This window comes from Ambystoma mexicanum, chromosome 6q, assembly GCF_040938575.1.
Source record: "Ambystoma mexicanum isolate Mex_15411 chromosome 6q, UKY_AmexF1_1, whole genome shotgun sequence".
In the NCBI taxonomy this organism is placed as follows: domain Eukaryota; kingdom Metazoa; phylum Chordata; class Amphibia; order Caudata; family Ambystomatidae; genus Ambystoma; species Ambystoma mexicanum.
Window position 1 is genome coordinate 1,663,120,404 of NC_090937.1, and position 27,786 is coordinate 1,663,148,189.

The window sequence follows — 27,786 nt, forward strand, 5'->3', positions numbered from 1 at the left end:
GGAGAAGGACTAGTAGGTAATGGAACCCGGATATCTTGCGCTGAAAGAATATTAGTCCTCGTTTAATTAGAAGTTTGAGCAAGTCACCCAACACGTGTCTTAAGGCTATAAAGTTTAAGGTTCCCACGTACTGTGGGTTGGTTGCAGTATCAGTTCGGTGAATCCCAGATGGCACTATTGGGGATGCCACTCCTGTGCAGATCCAGATGGCTGTGGCAAATCAGTGGGTAATTGCTCAGTCGGGTATACAGCAGCTGGCCCTTTCGGCTGGATTGCAAAACGTTGCGTGGCCTTTCGGCTGGGCTGATGTTCCGATCGTTTCAATTAAATATTTTGTGACAAAATCTTGAAAACAAGGACTCCATTCTTTCAGCGCTCATTACATACGATCTGCAAAAGGCAAAACCTGCAGGCGATTTTCATACAGTTGCAAAACTATTGGATTCCTATGACCTGCGCCCCCATTTACCACCGGCTATAAGGAGGCGGATGCCACAGGAAACCTTTGGTAAAGGCCAGCTGCAAAGCGTAATTTGCGGGCAGCCTTAACAGTAACAAAACATTATGAAGTTAAGTCAGTGCTTAGGTTAATAATAAGAGCAGAAAAACATTTTGCCTGGATAAGAATAGATGTGATTTATAACTCGGCTTTTCCGCCATTTTGTTAAGTCAATTGTATATAGATATAAACCTAAAGCTATAATAAGCACATGGCTGTGTATTCAGAAAATCTATAATAGTGGATTAGTTCAGTGTCGTTTACAAACCGAGACAGGATGCAATGCCACTCGACGTCCATTTTGCTGGGCACGCGATATCTGACGTGGAGTTTGGCACTCGAATACATATGACACTGCACCATTCAGGGAAATTCAATTACTGATCCCTTTAGTCAGGGTCATGTAAAAAATGTCAAACTTGGCAGTGATTAGAGCTAGAACTATTTTTTATGTTTTTATTTATTTACTCGTTTATAATCGCTTTAGCAATTTTTATAAGACTCTTGACCCTGTTCATTGGTAGCTAAGAAATTAGCAGACATGAGCGAGCGTAGAGAAACTGTCAAAATCAAGGTCGAGTAAGGAAACAGAAAAAGATAACGCAGGAGAAAAGGGTCGAGCCGACAAGAAGAGTAGAGGGACGAATGACCAAAATCAGAGCCAGAGTTCGGCTCACTCATCCCTCGTTTTATCGATTTAAAGTCAGTTCCCACCCAAACTACCAGCCGACCAGATCTTCTGCTTGGAGTGTAGACCGCCCTTCAGTTTGTGAGTTCATTTTTTGGAAAGCGGCTTCCAGAATTTTTGCCGCCGCCAACGTCGAGGTCGTCTTTTCCCCTGACATCAGCCTGTTCCACCAAGTGGCTTCTTCTCCCTGAAAGCCCACCAGGTCAGTGCACAGGCCGTTTAGATAGGTAGCCCGTACTTTTCTTCGCTCCGAACACTCCATAAGCAGATGTCTTATTGTTTACGGTTTATTTGTTTCTCCACATAATCTGCATTCTTTAGTGCCTGTTTTCAATCTGATTGCCAGAATTTCACGTGTCGGGAGGAGATTTAAGCGTGCTCTCATATGGGTGTCCTTAGTTGTTTATTCGGGAACTATGTACAATACGGTAGCGGCATATTCAGCCTATTGAAGGCCGGAGGCAGGTGTTTTGTCAGTTTGTTGCCATGTGCTTTTTCCAGGGTATTTATCCAGTCTTGTGCTTCCAATTTAGATTTTACTCGTACTGGATTCATTTGCCAATCTAGTTCAGTGCATGCCACCTCTTCCAGTTTATCTTTTAGCTTTCCCGCCCACCTATTCAAGGTGGACAGTTTGCAGTTTGATATTTCAGTTCTGATGATCCTGTAAGTCGGCGGGGCCTCAGGTAGTAAGGTATTTCTTAAGAGTTGCATTGCACTTGATGTTACCGATTGTTCTAGAGATAGCAAACCTAACTCTCGTCTGGTGAGGTCTACTGAGACTGAGTTGGGTAGGCCTAAAAGGGATTTCCACAAATACCCTTCCAGTTTTCGCCATATGGTGGTCGGCATATTCAGCGTTGCACCCATCCCATAGGTTATGGTCAGGACTACTTTCCCTTTGTAGAATTAAATCACAGGTATGATAGAAAATTTCCCATATTTTCTGTCCAGGGTCCTCATCTGGGCTGCTAGGTTTTTTGCTTTTTTCCAGAGTATTGCTTGCATTGTTTCTTCCTGGTTTGAAGCGTCTATGAAGACTCCTAGATATTTGTAGGAGGGGACCACCTCAATATTTTCCTTGCCCAGATAACATTTTTTTCCATCAAGCTTTTTCCTATTATCAGGATATATCAGGATCTTTGTTTTTTTCTTGTTTATTTGGAGATTATTTTCATCCATATACGCCGCCAAGTTGTTTAATTGGCGCTGCAGGCCTATCTGCGTCTGATCCAATAAAATTAGATCATTTGCATATAGTAGCCGTGAGATGTTCACATTTCCCAATTTAGGTGGAAAGGATCTTACTGAGAGTTCTGCTTCCTTGTAATCTCCCAAGTACGCAATAAATGAGGCAGGAGCTAGAGGACAGCCCTGCTTTACTCCGCAGTTTGAGGGAATTTCTCGCGATAGCATGCCTTGTGTGTTAAGGCGCACTCTTAGTCTGGTGTTCTCATGTAGGGCCATCACTGGGTCCAAAATCTCTTTCGGGCATTTCCATCTTTCCAGTTTAATCCAGAATCTTTCCATGTCCACTCTGTCGAACGCCTGCGACAGGTCTATGAAAGCCATAAACACTGGCGGCGCCCCTTGTTTTACCTTTGCTTTTATAAGGTTTAACATGCAGATGTTCACTGTAGTGCTTCCGTTTTTGAGGAAGCCCATTTGGAAAGGGTGGTTAGCGGGCGACATTTTGGCCCATGTTCGAAAGTGGCCTAGAAGTAGGGTTGCAAACATTTTCCCTATTAAGTCAAGGAGTGCTATCGGGCGGTAGTTGCCCGGTTCTTCCCTGTCGGCTTGTTTGAAAATCGGTACGATCACCGCTTCTGTCCAAGATGAAGGGATGGCTCGTATTTCTCTGCAGTGTTCGAAGAGCTAGTCCTGTTCTTTACAAGAATCGAGGATTATTTCCTCAAATCAATTTGTTCCATGCAAATTAGTTTTATTAATGCAAAAGACTCCCCACTATCAATAGGTTTTTCAATTTTGATGCAGTTCTACCACAGAAAGGAATGGCAGAAAACGCATGAGCAATGCACGATTTATCGGTGCTGTCCTCATCATAACCAATAACAAAGATAATTTCTATAACCTAAAAAAAAAAAAAACGTCAAAATTGGTTGTTTTAAAAAGAGTAGTAATTTACTGTAGGTAAACCGATCGGTTCAACGCTTTAACTTGTGGTCGGGCAATTGATTATTTCCAACAGATGTTAAGCCTGAAAGAAAAGGATTGCCCTTGAGTAGCCCCTGAGAAGATTAAGACAGAAACATGTTGGGATGACTTTTGGACACTATCATTTTGCCAAAGGTGCGATGTGTATAACTCTGTTATGTTGCATATTTATGGCGATTTGGTAATTGTATGGTTCGTAATTCAATGTAGATTAATAAGCCAATACTTGGCGTTCCTGAAGTAGTTTATCTTCGGTCTGCATTATGCACATCAGAATGGTCATTTTCTACTGAAAAATTGAATTTATTTTTGGGTTCTGAAGTAATTCTAGAATCAAAGCTTACGCCATCCCTCACTGAGTTACTGAATAGCAGATTTAGCCCCACGGTGCTCAACACAACTGGCCATGGTGTTTTAAGCCGCCACTTCCTGCTCAGATATACTTTTTGCAGTTCCCCCCTGGGCAGGGGTAGAATGTGGACACATAAGCACATCCTCTTGGCAGTTCTGTCCTGAGCCTGGGGAATGGCCCCTACAGGACCTGGACCCAGTGGGGTCACGTGCCCAGTTTGAAGGTTTCAGGTATACAGATCTGTGGGCTGGGGTCCCACCAGGCTAGGATTTCAGATATTACAAGAGGACCCAGAGCCTTATACAGTGGACCACTGGAACCAAGTATCCAAAGACAAATGTGCCAAAAATGGATGCGGGAGGGGGGCTGCTGATGGGGCCACCATTGGCCAACCCATCCACCTGAAGGTGAAACTCTGCTCTCCGACAGTGGACCCCTTCAATGCTGCCACACTCATTTGACCTGATAGGCCTACAAGTTCTGCATAGCTAAGTTTGTCCCTCCTCAAGCTCTGAGGAGTTGTGGTCCCGTAAAGAGAGCCCAGTATCCAAAGTGGGGACTTCTACTGTTGCTGATCGCATGCAGCATGGTAAATCACGCAGTGCATCCTTGTCGTCGGCCCAAGGCCTCACCCCTCTGGCAAAACCAGGACTCCCATATTTTGCAGAGGGTTGTGGTCCTTGATCCTTTTGCCAACAAGCCCTGTGAGCGTTCATGACTGGTAGTGCCTATATGTAACCTGGTTAAACTACCCAAGAACATCAGATTGCATTCTGAAGGTGTAATAGCTTGGACTACTTTAAGTATTGAGTTGGTTTTCATAATTGAGTTTATATATAATATAAAAGTACTTATTTACCGAAGATTTACCTTGGTGTGCTCGCATTTAAATAAACCCTTTTAATTAATTATTTCTTTTAACAATACCTAGTGTTTCCTTGGCCCATATGTATGCTACAATTTCTTTGTACCAAGCTACAACCCTCTCTCCCTCCCAAGACAAGCCTGGCCGCTCAGTCTACGCTACCAAACAATCAGGTGGTACAGACTTATACCAAGAGTAGAGTTGTGTACTGTCTCAGTTGTTTAAGTTACTTACCTGTTACTATTGTTCTCCAGCATGGGGTCTGGCATGGATTCGCATGCTCATGAATATTCCCTGGCAGGTTGGGAATCCTCAATAAAAAAAAAAATACAAAAAATAATAATAATTCACGTTCAAGCTGTATTTCTCTTCTAAACCAATCACTGTCCTCTGGGTCATACTACCCCCATCCAATGACAGTCCTCTCACTAAGACCTGCCTCTGGCAGCCATCTTCAGACTTGGTAAGCACGTAAAGTGGCAGTATGGCCAAGAAGAGCCCCAGAAGGGCAGGAGGGATGGTTCGAATGTGAATCCATGCCAGATCCATACTGGAGAACAATAGTTATAGGTAAGTAACTTGTTCCTTCTCCAGCATGGGGTCTGGCATGGATTCACATGCTCATGAATATAGAATATGATATGATATGATATGGTATTTGTAACGCGCCTATACACAGGTGTTTCAAGGCGCGACGAGGCAGGGGGGGGGGGGGGGGACAAGGGGAGACAAACGATCTTACTAGGCCAGGTGTCATTCAGATCGCGCAAGTGCAGGGGTTGGGGAGGGGGAAAAGTGCAAGGGGAAGGGGAGGGGGGGGAAGTGCAGTACAAGGTAAGTGGCGTAAAGTAATAAATAAATAGAGCCAACTGGTGGCAAGTGCGAGGTAAGTGCAGAACAAGTGCTGGGGAAGGGGGGGGGGCTGTAGGGATACAGAGACAGTCCCGCAGTGCAAAGGGGTTCCAGGGCATCAGTGCAAGTGGAGAGTGGCAGGGCCCAGGACCGAGGCCATTTAGAGTGGTCCAGTTGCAGGATCAGTGCAGTTTCGGTGAAGAATTAATAAGCTGTTCAGCAGGGGAGAGGGAGAGAGAAAGCAGAAGCAAAGAGGAAGGTTTTGAGGTGCTTCCGGAAATACATAGCAGTACAACATTACACAACCAGGCAAGGTGGCAAGGTTCAACAGAAGCTATTAACTCTTACCTCGGGAACAGGCTCACCTCAAGCGGACAGGTTGGGTAGCACTGCTTGGCCAACTCTGGACTCCTCCCTGGAATTCCGGTCAATGCAGTAGAACTTCGCGAAGATGTGCGTGAACCTCCACCGCAGCAGCCCTGCAGATGTCCAGCAGGGGCACACAAGACAGGAAGGCTGTTGTCGCAGCGATCGCTCTGGTGGATGGGGCTCTTGGACGAACTGGCAGCGGTCGGTTTGCCAACCGATGACAGTGCGTGATGGAGCCAGAGAGCCACCTTGAAACGGAAGCCTTGGACAAGGCCTTCCCATGGTTCACAGGACCAAAGTCTTCCGAAAAATCTTTGTGCATGTCAGATAGAACTTCAGGGCATGAGCAACGTCCAGCGAGTGCAATGCCCATTCCACCAGCAACAAAGGTTTTGGGGAAAAAAAACAAGTTAACAAAGACTCGTTGAGGTGGAATTCCGACAGAACCTTCTGCATGAAAGAGCGGTGCGTACGCAGCACCACCCACGATTCATGGAAAGTCAGGTATGGTTGCTTGCAGGATAGGGCCTGGTCTCACCTACCCTTCTGGCAGAGGTGATGGCCACAAAGAAAGCAGTTTTCCACGAGTGCGGCCTGATGCATAGGCTCGAAAGTGGGCCCATACAAGCCTCGTCAGAACCACGTTGAGTTCCATGTCGGTACAGGAGCCTTCACGGCGGGAAAGATCGGAAAAGTCCTCGGGAAACACCTTGACCTGTCGGTGGGATCAAAGTGAAGATCTTCCTGGGGACCTGGTGTAGCAGGAGATGGCCACCAGATGTACCTTGGAGGTGGGCACCTTGGCCAAGGATAGGAAGTACAGAAGGATCTGTGGGGCCGTGACCCTCAGAGGGGTAATCTTCTGAGACCAGAGCCACGTAGCGAAATGCTTCCACTTGGTGCGTAGAACTCAGGTTCAGCGATCCTGGGTTGTGATTAAGGACTGAGCCTTCTCCTCTGGTGAGAAGATCCGGAACCACTGAAAGCTTGACCGGAGGTGAAGGACAGGCCGAGAAGGTCCAGATACCAAATCTGCCTTTGCCACGCCAGGGTGATGAGTATCATCTTGCATGGACACGCTCCGAGTGCGTTTATGACTCATAGCAGTAGAGAGAACAGAGGAAACGCATACAGAAACGCCCTTCCCACAGGAAGGAGAACGCGTCCCCCAGGCTCCTCGGCTGGTGGAATCTGCTGGCAAACAGTTTGCCACCATCGCAAATAGATCTATCTAGGGTCTACCCCTTTTGATGAATAGGTGCTCCCACCTGATCCTGACATAGCTTCGACTCATGGCAGAAGCGCAGTTCTGTGCTGAGGTAATCTGCAATGGTGTTCTTGACTCCCGCCAGGTGGAGAGGGACGAGGAACATCCCCTGTCCGACAGCCCAGCACCACAAGTCCTGAGCTTCTTTGGAGAGTGCTGGGGCTCGAGTGCCCTCCTGCTTCCTGATGTAGAACATGGTTGTGGTGTTGTCAGTAAAGATACTCACCACTTTGCCTTTCAGAGATGCAGGAACGACTTTCTGCCCGTAGCTCCAGGATGTTGATATGAAGATCCTTCTCCAGCAAGCCACAGACATCTGCCGTGCAGACGTCCGGTGTGCACTCCCAAAACTTCCAGGAAGGCGTCCGTGGTGATCGTCTCCTGGTATGGGGAGGGGGTTGAAATCCTGTGCCTTGGGCGATGTGGAGTAGATGCCCCACCATCCTATCGGCCAACGGAACTCTGAGAGAGAGTTCTTCTGTGAAGCTTCCGGACACCTGTAGCCAGCGGGCGTCCAGGAATTCCTGCAGGGGTCGCATCTGCAACCTACAGAGCCGGGGATAGATGCAGGACGACATGCCCAGTAACTACTTGCTGGCATGTACCGTGGCCCTCTTGGTCGACAACAGCCGTTGCACATTTTCTTGAATAAATACTAACATCTCCTCTGAGGGCTACGCCAGGCAAGACCCGGTATTGAGTCTGGTGCCTAAGAACAGCACGTCCTGCAATGACGTTAAGCAGGAATTCGAATAGTTGACGGAGAATCCCAGATCTGTCAATAGCTGATCTCCGTGTGTCCTTCGGCCAGCTCCCGCGAGCAATGTACAAGTGTATGCTTTGCACACGCAGATGGGCTGCCACTGGTGCCAGGCATTTCATCAACACGCTGGAGGGCCGACTTCAAGCCGAAAAGTAGGGCCTTGAACTGGTAGTGCTGTCCCTACACCATGGAACGTAGAACGTTCCAATGTTTGTGAATGGGGACATGGAAGTAGGCATCCTCCAGGTCCAACGATGTCAAGAAGTCTCCTTTTTCCAGTTGGCCGAGCAACGCGACCATCCCTAGTTTTGTTCAGATGTCGTAGGTCTAGGATGGGCCTCCAGCCCCCTGTCTTCTTTGGAATAGATACTCTGGAGCCCCGGGGCTGTTGGGGGACCAGCTCTGGAGCCCCTTTTTGCAGCATGGCTCGTACCCCTTCCAGAAGCTGAGGTATGTGATGCTCCCGACAGGTAATCTGAGGGTTACGCGGAAACCTGTGTTGGAATCCACAGTTTGTCCTTGGGCGAGAGCGTCCAGCACCCATCTGTCAGTGGTGATCTTTCTCCACTCGCTGACTAACCTTGTCAGCCGGCCTCCCACTGGGGCGCGCAAGTGGAGGCCCGAGGTCCCGCTCAGGCTTGCTTTGGCACAGGCGTCCTGCCCTGCAGGCGACAGTGACAAGGTCTTTGCTACAGTAGGCCTGGGAACAGCTTATTTAGGCTTACGACATGGAGAACACTTTTGAAGACCTGCTCGGCATTCCCCTGGAGGAGCGAAAAGACGAGCGGTGCTATTGGAGAACACCCAGGGAACAAGCCATATCCGTATTGATGTCTTGGAGGAACAACCTTCCTAAACAGATTCTCTCAGTCGAAGGGCATGTCCAGCACCTTCGCTTGGACTTCCTGACGGAAATTCGTGGCTTTCATCCAACCTTGTTGACGAAGGCAGACACTGTTCCCCATTTGCCGGAACCCTGTTTTGGCAGCGACCAATTCCACTGTGATGGCGTGATCAGACATCACTTCCCCTTCCTGGAAGAGAGCGACTGCCTCAATCTTATCGTCAGGGAGGAACTCCAGGATCAGCCCCAGCTTGTACCACAATTCCCTGTCGTACCTGGCCAGGATCGCCAGTGCGTTGGCCGCCTTGATAGTGGACGGCGCGGAGTAACTCACCTTCTTTCCCATGGCGTCCATCCTCCCCGCCCCCTCTCGCTGTCCAGAGAGACAGAAGACGACGAGGACAGGTTAGCCAACCGTTTCCTCGCGGCCACCGATACCACCAAATCCAGCGATGGCTGTGACCTCAGGCCCTTGGGTACTGAGTCTGGCACCCTATATTTCTTCTCCAGCCTATCCAGTTTGGCTGAAGCTGTGCAAGGGTTCTTCACGAGGGCCAGGCCCTCCTCCCAAACATGGTCCAGAAAAGGCACCGCCAGGATGGTCTTCCTCTTGGCATTGCACCGTTGATACAAGCAGCCCTCCCTTCTTGGTTTCCTCAGGCATTAGCTGGAAAAGCCCAGAGGCTCCGGCAATCATGGAGTGAAACCATCCCACCTCATCCGGTGAGGACACCCAATGTGGAGCATCCAAATATGTCGATTCACCGTCCGCTGAGATGATGCCCTCCTCATCAGTAGTCGCCGTATCCATTCCCGTGTCTTGTTCTGCTGGGGGACAAGGGGCCAGACGTGGTGGAGGAGATTGAAATGGGGGCATTGAATGATGCTTCCTCTTCTTTGCTGGAAGCTGATCGGGTACCTGGGAGACCACAGGTCCCGGAGGCCTCCTCATCTGGATCTCCAACACCAAGGTGTGTAGAGTCGACAGAATATCCAAGGAAATGTCCCTCGGCTGAGAAGGCAGAGCAGGAAAATTAGGCCCTGCGCCGTCATCGGCGTCCTCTTAAACATTCTAGTGGACCGTGTGCAAGGACTCTTGATCTTCACCGTCCATGGACGAGACCACCGTGGTTTGGGTGATGGCCTGGGAGGGATGTTTATGGGCTTTGTCCTCCCCTCCCCCTGAGGGTCTTGAACCGGGGCCTGGGCCGGTTTCACCCCTTCTGGCGTGGCTGAAGACTTTGTCAAAGGCATTGCAGCGGTGTGGCGCCTCGGGACTGACACTTTCAGAGCCGTGGGAGCTACCCTTGTAGGATCGCCACCTGTAGCTGTAGTGGTAGTCATCAACGAATACAAAGTCTTAGCCTGTGCCGGTTGCACCCGCTTGGGGCTGCTCGGTCTTCTCCATCCACGGCTTCTCGGAATTCTCACCTAGTTTAGCCCGGGTAGATGACTTCCTCTTTGAAGAGGAGCTTGACGATAGGCTGACAATGAGGCAGAAGGTGATGCTGAAGTCGCCCACTGCCATCACGACCCTGGTGGACTCGGACTTGCAGCTCTTGGCCTCATCTTGGGCCCCCACAGATGAGGCACCCTCAACGGACTTAAAAGACCACTCCTCGGACTGGCCGGTCCTGGGTGAGGCATAACCCCGCTCGGTGAAACGGTCAGAGGCCTTGGCGTTAAGCCATGCCGCCAGCCTACTACGCCTGCCCTTCGTCGTTTTCTTGGAGAAAACGAGGCATATCTCGCACTCTACTTCCTTGTGCTTCGGGTGCAGGCAGTAGAGGCATTGTAGGTGTTTTTCCTCCACAAACATTTTGTAGCCCACATTTGGTGCAGGGCCTGAAGAGGAACCTTCCCTCCTTCTCCATCATGGTCGGAGGGCGCGAAGTAGGCCCAAGAGGCCTTGTAGAATCTTCAATGGATCTTCGCCCTTCAGGGGAAAGGGTCCCCATTATCGTCAGATGAAGAAAAGGGACACCCAACTGGAGGCGTGCAGTAAAAATCTTAAGATGGCTGCATGAGGAGGGGCTTAGGCAGAGGCCTGTCATTGAATAGAGGACGTATGACCCAGAGGACAGTGATTAGTTTAGAAAAGAGATATAGTTCTTTTACCGAGGATTCCCAGCCTGGCGACTGGGAATATTCATGAGCATGTGAATCCATGCCAGACCCCATGCTGGAGAAGTATGGTTGTACTAAGCCCTTAGTTGCACTTCAGAAAAACTGTCTTAACAGTGACTGAGACAGTGCCTTTTTGCTTCGACTCACACAGACTTCCCGATGAGCACCCAAGTTTCTTTAGTTTATGTAGGGCCCAATCCCTTACAGCTGGGGATAGATAGGTTTGGTTTTCATTTAAAAACATGTTAAAGCAACAACTATTGCACCACTTAATCAGTCTCTTCATTCCTTGGGGCAACCCTTCAATGAAGCATCCGAACTTTATTGACCATCAAAACCTAACTTGTACTTCCCTGCAAACCTTGAAGAGATCCTGTTGAACTATGCCACACTGAACCTTGTACTCAGTTTCCCCCTTTCCTGCTAAAACCCTGGTCACTGGTGGCCCAGTGTCCCCTCTGAAGATTGAGAGACTCTCAAACGCTGGGGTTGCACTCTTTAAGACAGGCTGGAACAAGGTTACAAAACGTTATAAGACTATGCATATATGTTTCAAATGGTTTTACTATGTCATTTCCTACTGAAAAAGCTATTCTAATGCAATTACAATTGTGGTTTACTATTCCAAGACTGCTGCACGTGTTCCTCTATTGTTTTACTGTGTGTAATACTTACTTCAACAGTGTGCATTTGGTTTATATGGTAACTATGTTTATATAACTTCCAAGTGTTTCAGTGTTTTATTGGAATAAGTGCGCTCTGAGATTTTTGTACCTCACTCAAGCCCTCCTCCCTCCTTACACTAAAAGCCTGGCTGCTCGACGTTATATCAAATCCATGTATGGTTCAGGCCCTAAGAGGTGTAACCCCATTCACCCAAGATCTAAGTTCGGTCACATACAGTAACCTTTGTAAAGCAGCCTAACAAGTAGTTTAAAAAGCAGCAAGCATAAAATACACAAATTACAATTTAAGCAAGTATTCAAATCAATTTTACGGGTAAATACACTTTTTAGATACATAGTGAGCTTAGAAATTTCGTTTTTGGGAACCAACAGTACAAAGTCTATAGAGGGCTCCCAAGAAGCTATAAACAGGTAGGAATTAACAGAGTCTGCTTGGAAAGCAACAGAGGGCCACACCAAAGGAGATCCAGGTGCACGTTCAATAACCAAAGGCAAGTTAAAGAAATATTGCAGTGATGGAGCCAAGCCCTAGATACAGTGTATGTAGCAATCAGAAGTGCCATGGAGAAGGAATGCAAGTAAAGCCCCAAGAGAAAAGCACCAGTGAAGCACCAAAAGTCAATGGACCCCCCAGGTTGGAATAAAAGACTGTAGGAGTCACTGGAGCATCCAGTCAAAGCGGTCCCACGAGGGAGTAGGGACATGAGAACAACAGCAGCAGGGCCGCCGCACATGGATCAGCAAGGCTGCTCAAAAAAGTATGGGCAGCCATCCAATCAGGAACAGAAAACCAAACTCCATGTCAGTCAAAATCTGACTACATTGAACCAAAAGGCACATGGAGCAGAATTCTGAGTCAGAGCTCACTTATACAATGTACATTCCAGCCATGAGAAACGACAAAAGAATGGCCTGGTCTCATCAATTAAGTACTTGGTAGCCATTAGGCTACATTTTCAGGGAACAAGAGGGTACCAAAGCAGTAAAAAAAAAAAAAAAAGAAAATGAAATAAAAAGCTACCACATAGTACAGCCGTCAAAAATTTGACTGGCACTTTCTGGACAAGGAAACATACACAGGGCTATAACGGGGGGTTCACCTACTGTGGTAGGCATGTGGACTACTTATGTCAGCACTTCAACAGAGTCTTCAGTAGCCAATAAAATGGCGCAGAAAGTTGAGCGTGCGCTGCAGCCATCAGAGAGACGAACTAGTTACTCTTACCTTGTAACGTTCTTTCGATGGGATGTTCCTCCGACGTATTCCTTATCTTAGATAGAAATCCTTCAGCTTTGCTGGCCTCGGAAAATTTTTTCGCCAGAGGGCGCTGCGCGTCGATGATCGCCGAGTCGATGACCCTCGACGGCCTCCGTGCCGACGTCGACGTCATCCTGCCTATAAAGGCCGCGCGCAGCGTCCGTTGCTCAGTTCCGTTTTGTAGTCCCCAGTAATGTTTTTGGATTAGACTAATCACCTTGAAGGAGCATAGGCTGCAAACCCACAGGAAGTCATACTGCGGGGATGGATGGGAGGGTCGATAAGGAATACGTCGGAGGAACATCCCATCGAAAGAACGTTACAAGGTAAGAGTAACTAGTTCTTCGAAGGGATTGTGTCCTCCGACGTATTCCTTATCTTAGATAGACTCCCATAGCAGTGGTATTGTGACTGGAGGCGGGAGTAATAAAAGTTATGTTACCCTTCCAGAATGGACAGAGTGTAACACAGCCTTGCCGAATCTAGTTTCTTGACTAGAGGAGGAATCCAGGCTATAGAATTTGGTAAATGTATGTGCGGACGACCATGTGGCAGCCGCACATATATCTCGAATTGGCACCCCTCTTTGAAGGGCTGAGGATGTTGCGATACCCCTGGTAGAATGAGCCCTTAGATTTTGAGGAGGCTCCTTCCCTGCCAATTTGTAGCACTCCAGAATGGCTAAAATAATCCATCTGGAGATGGTTTGTTTTGTTATTGGAAGGCCCAACTTATGTCCTGCATAACCTACAAAGAGTTGGTCTGCTTGTCTGATCTTAGCCAATCTGCTGATATAGAAGCTCAAGGCTCGCTTAGGGTCCAGCCTGTGCAGTCTCTCTTCCTCCTTCCCCGGATGAGGAGGAGGGTAGAAAGAAGGTAATATAATCTTCTGAGTGATGTGAAACTCCGAGACTACCTTCGGGAGGAAGTTAGGCTTCACCTGAAGAACAACTTTGTCCTTGTAAAAGATTGTATGTGGAGGTTTACACGATAAGGCTTGCAACTCGCTAACCCTTCTAGCAGATGTCAATGCTATTAGCAAAACAGTTTTGAGGGTGAGAAGCTTCAATGAACAAGAGTGTAGTGGTTCAAAAGGGGCACCCTTTAGGAAGTTTAAAATTAGGTTTAAATCCCATAAGGGAACTTGAAAAGGTTTCGGGGGATAAACATTAGTTAATCCTTTTAGGTATTGTATTACCAATGGAATTTTGAAGTATGAAGGCTCCTCTGCAGTGCGCTTAAAGATTGATAGCGCTGCGAGATAGCCCTTAATTGTGCCAACCTGTAGGCCTGAATTAGCCAGGTAAAGTAAGAATGACAACACCATAGGTGTACCACAAGAAAAGGGTTCAATATTCTTTTCTCTGCACCAGCTGCAAAATTTGTTCCAACGGCAGCGGTATAGAGTTTTAGTTGCCGGCCTTCTGGCCGAAAGCAACACCTCCATAACATCATCCGGAAGGTCCCAATCCTTGTACCTCAACCTTTCAGACACCAAGCGTGAAGGTTGAGGGTCTTGATGGCTGGATGGAGAACCTGACCTTCCTTCTGCGAGAGAAGATCCTCTCTGTATGGCAGTCGAATTGGAGGGCAGATGGACATGTCTAGAAGGTCCGGGTACCACGTTCTCCTGGCCCAATCCGGGGCAATTAGGATCATGGTCTTCCGAAACCTTCTCAACCTCCTGATCATTTGAGGAATGACAGGGACCGGAGGGAACGCGTACAGAAGTGGGAACTCCCAGTCCACTACGAACGCATCTCCTAGAGCTCCTCTCGGGGGAAATTCCCTTGAGCAAAATCTGTCGCACTTCCTGTTGATACTGGTGGCGAACAGATCCACTTGAGGGGTTCCCCAAAGGGCGAAGATCTCTTGAAGGACTTCCTGAGCTATCTCCCACTCGTGAGAGACTGTGCTCTGCCTGCTCAGAGCGTCCGCTGTCAAGTTCTTCTCTCCGGCTAGGTGAATTGCCGATAGAGAGATTCCTTCCTGAATTGCCCAAAACCAGAGCTGCATCGCCTCTCTGCACAGTGGTAGTGAGCCTACGCCTCCTCTTTTGTTGAGGTAGTGCATGGCCACTGTATTGTCCGTCATTATTAGGACGTTTCTTCCCCGTACAGACGGCAGAAAAGCCTTCAGCGCTAGTCTGATGGCTCTCAGCTCCAACAGGTTGATATGTAGTCTGGACTCCGATGGAGACCAACGACCGCTGATGGTCAAGTCGTTGGCGTGAGCTCCCCACCCCGTGAGTGAGGCATCCGTGACTACTGTTATCTCCGGCCATGGTTGCCAAAACATTTCTCCTTTCAGGATGTTCTCCCGACAGGCCCACCACTGAAGGTCTCGGGCTACTTTGACCGGGATCCGAAGGAGATCTGTCATCCTTCCTGAGAACTGTGACCACTGAGTTCTCAGTGCCCACTGGAGGGATCTCATTCTCAGGCGAGCCTCCGGCACGAGGAATATGCAGGATGCCATGAGGCCTAGCAACCTCAGAAAGTCGTAGGCTGGGAGATATTGGGCATTCTGAAATCTGATGACCATCTGCAGAATATCTCGAGCCCTCACCTCTGGTGGCAAGGCTTTTCCCAGGGAAGTGTCCAGGACTGCTCCAATGAATTGGAGTCTCTGTGATGGTATCATCTGTGACTTCTTTAAATTGAGGGAGAAGCCCAGCTTGTGAAGGAAGTGGCAAACATAATCTAGTTGTCTCTGAGCCTGTTCCGAAGATACAGCTCTGATCAACCAATCGTCTAGGTAAGGGTAGACATGAATCCCTTCCCTCCTTAGACTTGCAGCCACAACCGACATTAGCTTGGTAAAGACCCTCGGGGCGGAGGTTAGCCCAAATGGCAGAACTCGAAATTGATAATGAGAGCTGCCAATTGCGAACCTCAGGTATCTCCTGTGCCTGGGATGGATCGGCACATGGAAATAAGCGTCCTGGAGGTCTAGAGATACCAACCAGTCCTGAAGCTGGAGGGCCTGAAGGATCTGAGAGAGAGTCACCATCTTGAACTTGTCCTTTCGGAGGAATTTGTTCAATTCCCGTAAGTCTAAGATGGGTCTCAGTCCTCCGTCCTTCTTCGGTATTATGAAGTAGGGGGAGTACCAACCCTTGTTCCTTTCCGCTACAGGTACCAGTTCTATGGCACCTTTCTCTAGCAGGTCTAAAACCTCCTGCAAGAGGAGCGGATCTGGAAGCTTCAAAGGGTTGTTCCCCGGTGGATGACTCTGAGGGATATGTAGGAAGGGCAGGCAGTAACCTTGGGCTACTGTCTCCAGAGCCCAAGCATCTGACGTAATAGCCTGCCATTCCGTCAGATGGTGAGTTAACCTGCCCCCTACTGGTGTTCTGTGAGGGGAGACCTCAGAGTGGTTTTGAAGCGGCTGATGCAGTTGCCGAAGGTAAAGTGGCTCCTGCTCCTGCGGGTGCGGCTTTCTTTCCCCTACCCCGTCCACCACGGGTAAATCTTCCTTGGCCTCTTTGAGCCGGTCGTCCCCTGCCCCTTCCATATGAGGAATAGTAACGAAAGGACCGTCCTCTCCACGATGATCCCGAAGGACGAAAGGTATTCTGACGGATAGCAGCTCCCAATGACTTGGCTGCTGCCTTGGACGTTTGCAGTTTCTCCAAACTGTCATCCGCCTTCTTTCCAAAGAGGGTAGAACCGTCAAAGGGCATATTCAAAAGCCTGGTCTGCACGTCAGAGGCAAAACCAGACTTCCTCAACCACGCATGCCTGCGGATTGTGGTACTTGCCGCCATGGCCCTGCTGATACTGTCAGCAGAATCTAGGCCAGTTTGTAGGGTCTCGCACATCGCATCTTTACCATCCCTGATGATGTTTAAAAATGCGTCCCTTTCCTCTCCTTCTTGGAGGCAGTCAGCCGCTGATGAAGCGCACTCCCAAAGGGTGTGGCTGAACCTAGCGAGCGTACAGGTCGCGTTAATAGACTTTAACGCCATGCTACAGGCAGAAAAAACCTTCTTAGCCATGGCATCATATTTTTTGTCATCCCTATCCTGCGGAGCAGTGGGGTATGCAGATGTGCTGCCTGATGAGGTTGCAGCCTGTACAACCAAGCTCTCAGGAGTAGGGTGTTTTGACAAATATTCAGGGTCAGAACTAGCCACCCTGTATTTTGTTGACAGTTTTTTATTTACTGCCGGGATAATTTCTGGCGTTTCCCAGTTTGTCAAAATCCTTCTCTGTAGAGCAGAGTGAAATGGAACCACAGGATCCTCCTGTGGGCCCTTGTCCAGTATGTCAGTGAGGTCATCCTGCTGAAAGGCAGGAGAAGGTGCAGACCAACCCATAAATTCTATGATTCTAGACATCAGAGCTCTATATGGAGTCTCCGCATGTTCTCCTGGGTCTGGTTTGATAAATTCTGCTTCAGGAGAAGTGTCCAAGCCACTAGCTTCCTGAAGTGCATCCTGAAGATTTTTTAATCTTCCTTCCTCAGAGGCGAAAGTCTCTGGCTCTGGTGATGTGGTCCTCTGTAAATCAATATCTTGGTCTGAATCCTCCCTTTCCTCAAAAATCGAGGTTAAAGGGGGATACATTGGTTTTTGGAATGGTATAAACCCCATTTCCAATGCAGAAGGAGCCATCATCACAGGCCTTGAAAACGTCGATGTCGTCGACACCGACGTGAAAGTACTCGAAGGCGCCGTGAAAAGCGTCGAGAAATGTGTACTAGGCCTCGAAGAACTCGAAAGGATCGGAGTCTTGCTCGAGAACGACGTCGACGTTCTCGGCGTCGAGTCGGAGGTCTTTTGTCTAACCGTTGGCTGTGGAGTAGCCGTGGTTCTTTCCTTCACCGGCGTCGATATCGGCGTCGACGTCGGCGTCGACTCGATCGACTGATGCGCCGATGAATCCTTCGACAACGGCGTCGATGGCGCCGACCTCTGTTTCGAAGGAGTTTTCGACGATGGCGTCGATGATGCTTTATCTCCCGATGGCTCGAGGCGCTTTCGGGTTGACTTTTCCGCCGGGTACTGCGACTCGCGGCGTTTAGATTTTTTGGGTTTTTTACCCGGGGTATCACCCTCAGCTGTCTTCGAGGGGGACGAGGCCGCTTTCTCGAAGACGCTTAGCATCTTTTTCCTGAATTCCTCCCACTCAGCTTGCGAGCTGCGTTTTGTGGGGCAATGAACTCTCTCAGGAGAACTCGACGAAGATGACGAAGGGGATCTCCTACGTCTCTTCTTCGAGTGTCTCGATGTCGACGAGTGGTGGGAGCCACTTCGTGATCTAGATCGAGAGTGTTTTTTATGGTGAGGAGACGAACGTCTCGACTCTACCGAAGAAGCTTTCGAGGAAGTTAAAGTTGACCTACCTCTCTCGAGCTTCCCCCTACGCTCCTTCAAGGCTTTCGCCGTCATGGAAAGGCATTCCTCACACTCCGAACTCTGGTGCGTGATTCCCAGACACCACAAACAGACCCTGTGAGGGTCCGTCAACGACATTTTCTTCCCGCAGTCTCGGCACTTTTTGAAACCGGACCGAGGGGTCGTCGGGTCGGAGGAGGATGCCATCGATATCGAGGTAAATAGTAGTTATTATATACGTTATCTTGACGAGAACTGAGCAACGGTGTTCCGAGGCACAACGAAGCGCGGAAAAACGGAACTGAGCAACGGACGCTGCGCGCGGCCTTTATAGGCAGGATGACGTCGACGTCGGCACGGAGGCCGTCGAGGGTCATCGACTCGGCGATCATCGACGCGCAGCGCCCTCTGGCGAAAAAATTTTCCGAGGCCAGCAAAGCTGAAGGATTTCTATCTAAGATAAGGAATACGTCGGAGGACACAATCCCTTCGAAATGCAGATTCAAAACCCTGCAAGGCCAATTCAGCCGCTCACCCTTCCAAAGTTTGTACCTATTCATGGACCACTGATGGCTGATAATTGGATGTACCTGTTCTATGTACAGCGCTTTCGCGAAAGCACTATATAATAAAAATACACCAAAAAAATCAGAATGATATTTAGAGGACACCTTAGTTGGGCAAAAATAGATTTACCTTGCACGTATATAAATGACACACAGTCATCGCTACATACTGGAGGAGTCAGTGCTCTTCTTCTAACCAATCAACTGCCTCTCATCAGTCCACGCTTTTACAAAATAATTTTGATCTGCCCAAGATCCTACAATCACACCACTCATTGTGTTGCCCTCTGCACAACCCTATAGTCGCTTTGCATGCAGACCTGTGCTTCGTCTCCGTCTCTGGCCATGGTGACATCCCTTCAAGGTTTCCTTCTCCTCCAATCCCCCGGGTAGACAGCATCTCTGCAATTCTAGCAATGGTCACATCAAGTGGAGATTACTACCATGGCAACAATGGTGGACTACACCAAGTTCAAAGCCACCACAGCCTTTGAAGGGCTGCAATCTGCACACCTGGACCTTAAAGACTTTACACTAACTACTGATCAAACGACAGCTGAAAATTAGAACTCTAGGCCCCAGAGCAAAGCAGTGCACAAAAGCATTCCTAGGCACCTCACCGGGTAGCTTGCGAGTCGACCAGGTGACCAAGGTTGTCCAACCAAAAACAAAAAACTCCCTCAACCTCTGCTCGGCCAACTGCAACTGGTGAGTGAGGGGTGGGCAGGGCACACCCTGTGATCACACTTCTCCTAAACCTCAATGCCCCTTTATATCAAAGGGCGGTTTATGCCTTAAAACAGCTCTCATGTGCTAGGATTCTATATACTGCTCCCTTAGCGCAGCAGAAATGAAAATCACAGTGAAGCAAAATGCTGCAGAATGGATATCCATCAGCAAAATACGCTGTATGGCGAGAAGAAAATTCCCCACCATAACTGCATCCTTAGATTGCAAGGTTGATCATGTGAAATGGTGCTGCATAGTTTTAGGTTCAGTCGTAGATGCATTAAATGAATATTTTCTAACTACGATAGCCCAGTTGCCATTGTCATCCTCCATTGTTAGTTGTTCCAGAACCTCCATTTGGGAGGTGCAATGAAAAGTTAGAGAAAATATTTATGGTATTATAAAAAGGGACTGTTCGTGACCTGCGACTCTGCCAGACGGCCAAGATACCCAAGCTCTTATACACATGAAGCTATCTGAAGAATATTAACTATTATATATCCCTAATCTGGATGAACAGCAAGAACTCACCTATGAATGTCACCTCTACACTGTGCATGGGGCAATAAGAAGGGATTAGCTCTTACTTCTTCATCGTCGTCATCCTCCTCCTCCTCCTCTTTCGGATTTACTCTGTAAAGAGAAAGGTCCTTCTCAGGAGCCCTCAATTCTTCAAGACTCTTCCTATTCATATTCCATGTGATGACCTATAAAGAGATGAGAAGAACATGGGGAAGTGGGTTTAGCAAGGGAGGTAAACCAAGGCTTCCCAAAGCATAACCAAGGAGTCATCCAATTGGGAGGCGACAACATTCAATGCTTCAAAGCTCCCATCAGAGTCTTACGAGAATGGCAAGAGTGCGGCGGCCAGGTGCAGAGTGTGTTTAAGGGGAGAGTCAGCAAATGCCAAACTGCAGCTGGCTTGTTGCTTTCTTTGCTTGAGCCCCACCAGCATTTCAGAGTCATTAACTGAGCAGAAATCCTAGGTGTTCACCCATTTAGGCCAGTTTATCCATGACGGAAAGGGTTAAACAATACTGTGCTTCATTTCCCACAACAAAATACTTCCCTCTCGATATATTCTTACTGACGGACGTTGCCCCCACGGATTCCTCATCTATGATATCCATCTCCCAGGACAGCCGTGTTAGGGGAGTTTTCCTAAATTCCCCCTGGGGTAAGACTTCTAAACTATCCCCTTGGTATACAGAGCGCCAACCCTTAGTACAAGTCTGTACTACTCAAAGGTTTGGTAGAAGTTTTCCTAATGTCCACTTTGTAGGTAGACTTCACAAAACTATCCCAATGGTCCGTAGATCCCCAACTCTCAGTATCAGTCTGTACCACTCACGGAACCTTGGTAGAGTGGCAGAGCAGTCAGGCGTATCATAAGAGGAAGATGTGAGCTGTAAGTATGTACTGTGAGAAGCCTGACCGTATTCTCCCACCTACTCCCTCAGGATCTTCCAATTCAGGAGGCCATCGAAAGACCATCGCTTTTGGATCCTGACCCTGTGGGTGGACAAGCGAGGGAGGATCACCTGAGTGGAGGGTCATGAGGGATTGGGGGGGGGGTGAGGGAGACATGGTATTGCCCCAGTCCTAGTAATACCCCAACCCACTCCCCCTGGGGAACTTCATCACCCGATCTCCTGCTCCCCATTTCCCAACAATACAGAGACGAGGAAGAGGCAACTGGGAGCAGTAAAGATTACCCAAAGAAACAACACGGGTAAAATAAGGGAAACCAGCTATAGAAATAAACTGTCCCACTGATCAGGCAGAGTCAAGCATTTACTAATTATCACTCACACCTGACTCCACTGGACTGTTTTCACAATTACAAAAGGTTTGGTCTTTTTCAAGAGTGAGCGAGCTGGGGTTGATGTCTGCACCAGAGAAGCTAAGGAGCAGAAACTTACAGGAGACGAGTGCTGGAGGAGAACAGCATGCCGATAGGCTGGTCCGGTGTCTGTGAGGGGCTGCAGCATGGCAAGGGAGCCATGTCTCCAAGGAGCCGGAGTATGGATGCCTGCATGCTGCTGTCGGCATCCAGGCAAGAGCTCACTCACTTGGCACCTGTGCCAGCCACACGGGTGTCGAAGGGGCAGGTGGAGAGACCAGGACCTCAACCTCATGTATCCTGAAGAGACCGCCGGACAACGCGATGCTGCCCGGTGAGTTTCATGAAAGCAGTGAGAAAAACTCAGGAGCATGCGTGTGACTGTAGCAGAGCGGGAGAACTGCAAAATATAAAGCGGCACGAAGCAAAAAGAAAGCGACAAAGGTAAAAAGATTTTAAAGCCGAGGGCAAATGAAAAAAGGGCGAAAGACACGAAAGTGAAAAGCAGAAAGTGTATAAAGAACTAATGAGCGAGCGTAAATAAAGGGAAAGGTTCAAATGAGCACCTGGAGGACAGAAAGATGTGGGAAAAGGGTGGAAGTAACCCAAAACGAAAAGGAGGTTGCAAGCGTGCACCGAAAGAACAAGAGAATTGAGCAAGAGGCACAGGAAGGTAAAGGAAATTGCCAGGGGCACAGAAAAGGTGAAAGCAAGCGAGAGGCTGTGCAAGTGTGCACGTGACGGCAAGAAGGGTACAGGTGTGCACAAGAAAGAAAGCAAAAGACACAAAGGAGAATAAGAAAGGGTGCAGAAAGCACTTGAAGGTGAAGGACGAGCAATGAATAAACAGTGGGGTGACAGATCGGAGTGGTCACGCCTAGGAGTAAAGAACCAGGCGGTTTCGAAAGTCTATGTCCCACAAGTGAAGTGTGTATGAAAGAACTGTGTTTAAAAGGAAAAGGTACATCCTAACAAATTGAACTTGCATTTAAAAGTGAAAAGGGGCCTAAACTTGGAAGAGGAGAGGCCTAACCAAGTTGGAGATTTGTTTTGCAGAGTTGAAAGGATTGAGGTTTGGGGAAGGGAACCCTGAGGAGCTTCAAAAGGAACTGTTATATTTCTTTTGTGGTGTTTGGAAATTGAACACATTGAAACTTGGGGAAGAGAACCTCAAGGAACCCAAAGACATTGAAGGTATTTTAAGATATTGCAAGGGCTTTTTGGAGAAGGTTTTATGAACAGCCGGGTTTTGATTCAATCCATTTTTGTGAAACTGACCAGCCTAAACCTGGTTAGAAGACAACCTGAAACCAACCTTGTTTTCCTATTTTCTGTTCAACCACTATCTTTTTCTTTTAAAGAGTCTTCCCTTCCCCCTGAAGCACTGTTGTGCACCCTCTTCTCAAGAAACCCTCGCCGAACCCTCCTGCCCGGCAAAATATCGTCCCATCTCCATCACTCCTTTCCTGGGCAAACTCCAGGAAAAGCTGGCCAGCTCCCAGCTTAATCTTCACATTTAATCTGTTGGTTGTCTCCATGACCATCAGTCTGGCTTCTGAGCAGCCAGAAGCACGGAAACTGCTCTCCTCAACAACCGTGAAGACCCGCTCTCCGACCTGGATTCTAATCTCCCTTCTGTCCTCATCTTACTCAATCTCTCGGTCAGCCATGCCATCCTGCTCAATCGTCTCCGTGATAACCTGGGTATCACCAATCCGGCCCTGGCCTGGCTGACCTCTTTCCTCTCTGGTCGACCATCCCAGGTCCAACTCGGATGCTTCCTTTCCTCCATCTCACTCTCTACCAGTGGTGTTCCCCATGGGTCTAAACTCTGTCCCTGGCTGTTCAACCAATATCTGGCAATATCTGGCACCTCTCACCCACTGCGTTGTCTCTCTTTGCTCCAACTTCCAGTGGTTTGCGGATGACTCGGTTCGTTTTCAGGCTCCCCTCTGCCAACTCTTCTCTCACCTACGACTGTCTGCTATCCAGGAGTAGTGTGCCGCCGACGATCTCTGCCTTAATGCCAGTAAGAAATTATCCTCATTGGCACACCTACACCCTCTGGCCGGCCTCCCTTGGCCCTCTTCCTGCTCCCGCCTGTAATAACCTCTGGTTCATCTTAGACTCCACACACTCCTTTTCTCCTCATATCAAGTCAAACTACCAACTGCTCATCTTCAGAGATATTCTTCCTTTCCTCTCCTTCCACCAAAAGCTTAGTGTCTCTAGAGCTCTGGTTGACTCCAGGCTGGACTACTGCAACAGCCTCTTTCTAAAACTGCCTGCTACTACTCTCCGCCCTCATCCAGAACAGGACTGCAAGACTGGTCCTAGGCCTCCAAACTCTCTCCAGCACTGAAATCTCTGCATTGGCTCCCAGTGGCTGCAAGGATTAAGTTCAAGACCCTCTGCATTGTCCACAAGACTTTCTGGGGCCTGGGGCCTCAATACCTCCAACTCGCTCTTTTCGCAAATACCTTCCTAATGGAGCTCTTCACTCATCCACCTCCCAAGGTCGCTTCTCAAGCAACGAGTGTGTTTGTTTATTTATTTGGTAATGCGCTCCGAGCCCCTGGGCAGCTGGGGCAACAATACAAGTAGACTCGAAACTTAGTTACAATGCCTGACACAGGCTATTACAAAACAGTAGTAACTTACAACATATGATACAGGTGAAGAAGCAGTACATATAGGATCAGAAATAGGTAAACGCAGAAGAATATTGTCTTAACAAGTGTTACAAATCGTTATTGTGCAGCCATTTGATAGCATTAGATCTAAATCTAGTGTAAGGTAGAGGGCATCTGAGGTCAAGTGGGAGTGTGTTCCATGATTGTGCAGCTCTAACTGAGAAGCTAGATCCGCCCGCCGTGGTAAGTTTAAATCTAGGGACTTCAAGTAGGAAGGTGTTGGTAGATCTTGTCAATCGGTTAGATGGTCTCCAGTTGATTCTTTCAGCTAGGTAGGGGGGTGCTAGATTGTTGAGGCATTTGGCTGTGAGAGAGATGGTTTTAAGGAGGATTCTGTCCTTTATCTTGAGCCAGTGGGCCTTGGTCCGGTGTTTGGAGATGTGCTCTCTACTTGGGATGTTCAGAGCTGCTCTAAGAGCGTTATTTTGTAATCTTTGGAGTTTATCTGTGACCGCCTTATTAGCACCTGAATATAAGGCGTTGTAATAGTCCAGTCTGGACATGACAAGGGCATTGGCCAAGGTGAGGCAGCTGGCGCTGGACAGGAAGGGTTTGGCGGCACGGATAAGTTTACACGTGCAAGTGGTTGTGGAGGCGAGGGAGTTCACTTGTTTTTTGAGGGTGGGAGCTGAGTCGAGGTAAAAACCTAGGGTTTTAACCTCACGCATAACCTTAATAGTGTTATTGTCGGTGTTAAATGAGGCATAGTCCGGGGTGAGTTTAGAAAGGTTATGGTCTGATCCGAGGAGCAAGATCTCCGTTTTATCGTCGTTCAGGCAGAGGTCATGGGTGGCCATCCATGCCTGAATGAGGATGTAAATGTTATTCACCAAAGCCATGTCCGCTCCATAGTTGCCCGAAAGGGGTATGAGGATCTGGGTGTCATCTGCATAATTTGTGTAGGTGACGCCCAGTCTGTCCAACTTGTCGAACAATGGCTTGGTGAAAATGTTGTACATGGTGGGTGAGACACAGGAGCCCTGTGGGACCCCACATGTAATTTGGATGGGATCGGCACAAGTGGATGTGGAAAACACTCTCATGGTCTGGTTGGCTAGAAAGGATTGGACCCATGCTATAGCTTCTCCTGTGAAGTTGGCAGCGAGCTTGAGGTGGTTGCATAAGACTGCATGGTCCACCAGATCGAAAGCTGCTGACAAGTCCAGTAGGAGCAGCAGTGCTGTTTTGCCACTATCCTTAGATCTATCAAGGCTGTTTCAGTGCCATGAAGGGGGCGGAAGACCGATTGGCGCGAGCCAAGTAGATGGTCAATTTCTAAGTAATCTTGAATTTGGAGATAGGCTACTCTATCAATAATTTTTAGTAGAAAGGGTACAGTGGTGATAGGCCTATAGTTAGTCGGGATGGATGGATCGAGGGTTTGTGTTTTAAGAAGGGGGAGGACCCAAGATTCTTTTAGGTTAGCAGGCACTGTATTGGATTTGAAGGAGGAGTTAATAAGCTTCAAGATAAATGGGGCTAAATCTCTGGCTGCGTCCTTTATTATTTGAGCTGGGCAACTGTCGCCCTTGCAGATGGAAGGCTTCAGTGAGAGGATAACCTTTTCAGTGTCGATGATGGAGATAGGTTTGAAGCTAAAAGGGGGGATAGTATTAGGTTCAGTCACTGGAGGTGCTTGTTGATCAGTAGGAGAGAGGGCGTCCTTTTTATTAGTTATTTTAAGTTGGAGGGTGGAGATTTTATTTGATAGGGCATTCTGGATATTAGTGCACCATATCTTGTCCTTAGGGACCGTGTCAGTAGGTTGGATGGGAGATTCCATTTCCCGGAGGATGGCAAAGAGTTCCTTGGTATTAGATTTGGAATTGGTAATTCTGTTATTGAATACATTTTTTTTAGTATTGATAATTTCTGACTTGTAATGTTTAGAGAATTGGGTTAAGTTAGCTTTGTTGTCGTCGGTAGGCGAGTTACGCCAAGAGGTTTGGAGTTTTCGTTTCTGCTTTCTCAGGTCTTTTGAGCTGGGGGGTGAACCAAGCGTTAAGGTGGGCTTCTTGTTTAGCTTTGCGGAGTTTGAGGTGCAATCGTATCTAGAGCATGAGACATAGCTTTATTAAAGGTGTCTACTACGGTGTCTGGGTCAGTATTGTCCTTCAGGCCATTGATAGCGGGCAGGAGAAGGGGGATGAGTTTTTCTGTGGTAATGTCTTTTTTACTTCTGGTGGGAAGTGGTGGTATCATTTTGATAATTTTAGGGCTGAGGAGGTCAAGCGTGGCAGTAAAGTTTATTAGATAGTGGTCGGTCCATGGTTGAGGGGTGATGTCAGTAATTACTATGTTGCAGTTAAGTTCAGATATCCAGTCAAGGGTTCTGCCTTTAGCATGTGTAGGGGAGAGGACTTTTTGAGTAAGGCCGTGGTCATTTAGAATAGCTGTTATAGCAATGTCATTTTTGTTGTCAAGCTCATTAAGGCCGATGTTGAAGTCGCCCAGCAACAACGTTTGCGAATGATTTTGAGTTGGTGGTAGATCTCTTTCTTCATCTGGGCATCCCTCTGGAACAGCCTCCCTGCTACTCTGAAACCTGAGGAGAAACGTCTCCGGTTCCGGAAGCACATCAAGACCTTCCTCTTTGCTTCTGCCTTCTCTCTTCCTCTTCCCTGCTGATTTCCTGTCTGATACTGCACTTGTCAACTGGCTACCCTACGATTACGGGCCCAAGTCCCTGCTCGGCCAGTTGCACATCCGCACTGCCTTCCGGAAACCCTTGCACTTGGGTCTGTATCTGTAACCCTACAGTCCCCCACCTGCATGACACCTGCTGTCTGCACTTACCCTTGCGCCTGTCACCTGCTGACCGAACCTCTTGTTTTGATCCCATGTACAGCCCTCCCCCACCACTTTCCCAAAGCACTTTTCCGCCCCCCCCCTGAACTTGCGCGATCTCAATTTCACTTGAGATCTTTGTCTCTGTCCTCCCTCTATTCCCCCTTCGTTGCCTCGTCGCGCCTTGAAACACTTGTGTATAGGTGTGTTACAAATGCCATATCATCACTGTTGTCAAAGAGTGTGGCCAAGCATAGGTTTAGACAGATTCTTTTTTTGGGACTTTAAGACTTTGACAGCCCTTTGAAACATCAGTTAAGGGAACCATCCCTTTAGTGTTAGGGCCAGTTAGGCATTACACCAACCCAGGCAATTCACAAACCCAGGAACTTTAGTAAAAAAAAGGTTTTGAAACTAACATCTTTGAGCCTGTTAAGGATTTCAATCAGGCGACATGCACACTGTGGTCTTGGCCTAGTATGTAATGCCTTTTATCCTTATTAATGTGGATTCAATTTTGGGATGGCACACCACTCATATCACACCCCCTTTTCAAATACCCCAGGTCAAAATTGACCATGAACCAGGCTGGTTGGTCAAATGCAATATTTATGTAAAATTCAAAAGAAATCAAACACTTTTAATATAGGGCAGCAATCACCAATGGGGTGATAGTTAAAATGATAGAGTTTGATTTTTAATGGAGCATAGACACTGCACAGCAGAATAGAAGCACTTTTGATTTAGGACAGATAGCACTAAGGTTGGGATTTCCCCCAGCAAAGTTCCCTCAACCCACAAATAATCAATTCTGAATGGATATAAGGAAGCAGCCGGTGATCAGGAATAAGAAGATGAAACGGAATTCAAATCCGATCTTCCCTCCCCAAATAAGAGTGAAAAATGGATTTGAAACCCTTGCAATGTTAAAAAGGACACTCGGAAATGGATGAATAAAATAAGGAATTTGTGCAAAAACCTTGAAACAAATCCAGTTCTTCACTAAAGCAACAATGTAAAGGTACTAACAATCACAAGCAATGGATTAGCAAGAGCATACAGTTTGAAAAATTATTGGAAGA

The 27,786-nt window shown here is 48.0% G+C and overlaps 1 protein-coding gene across 1 annotated transcript in view; it reads right to left on the reverse strand.

The window, feature by feature from the left end:
* LOC138516999 (nucleophosmin-like) overlaps positions 1–27,786 on the reverse strand; it is a 419,222-nt gene that overhangs the window by 120,562 nt on the left and 270,874 nt on the right. The window contains exon 10 of the mRNA XM_069632499.1: positions 19,969–20,088. Coding sequence (XP_069488600.1) covers positions 19,969–20,088 — 120 coding nt within the window. The remainder of the gene's footprint in view (positions 1–19,968; positions 20,089–27,786) is intronic.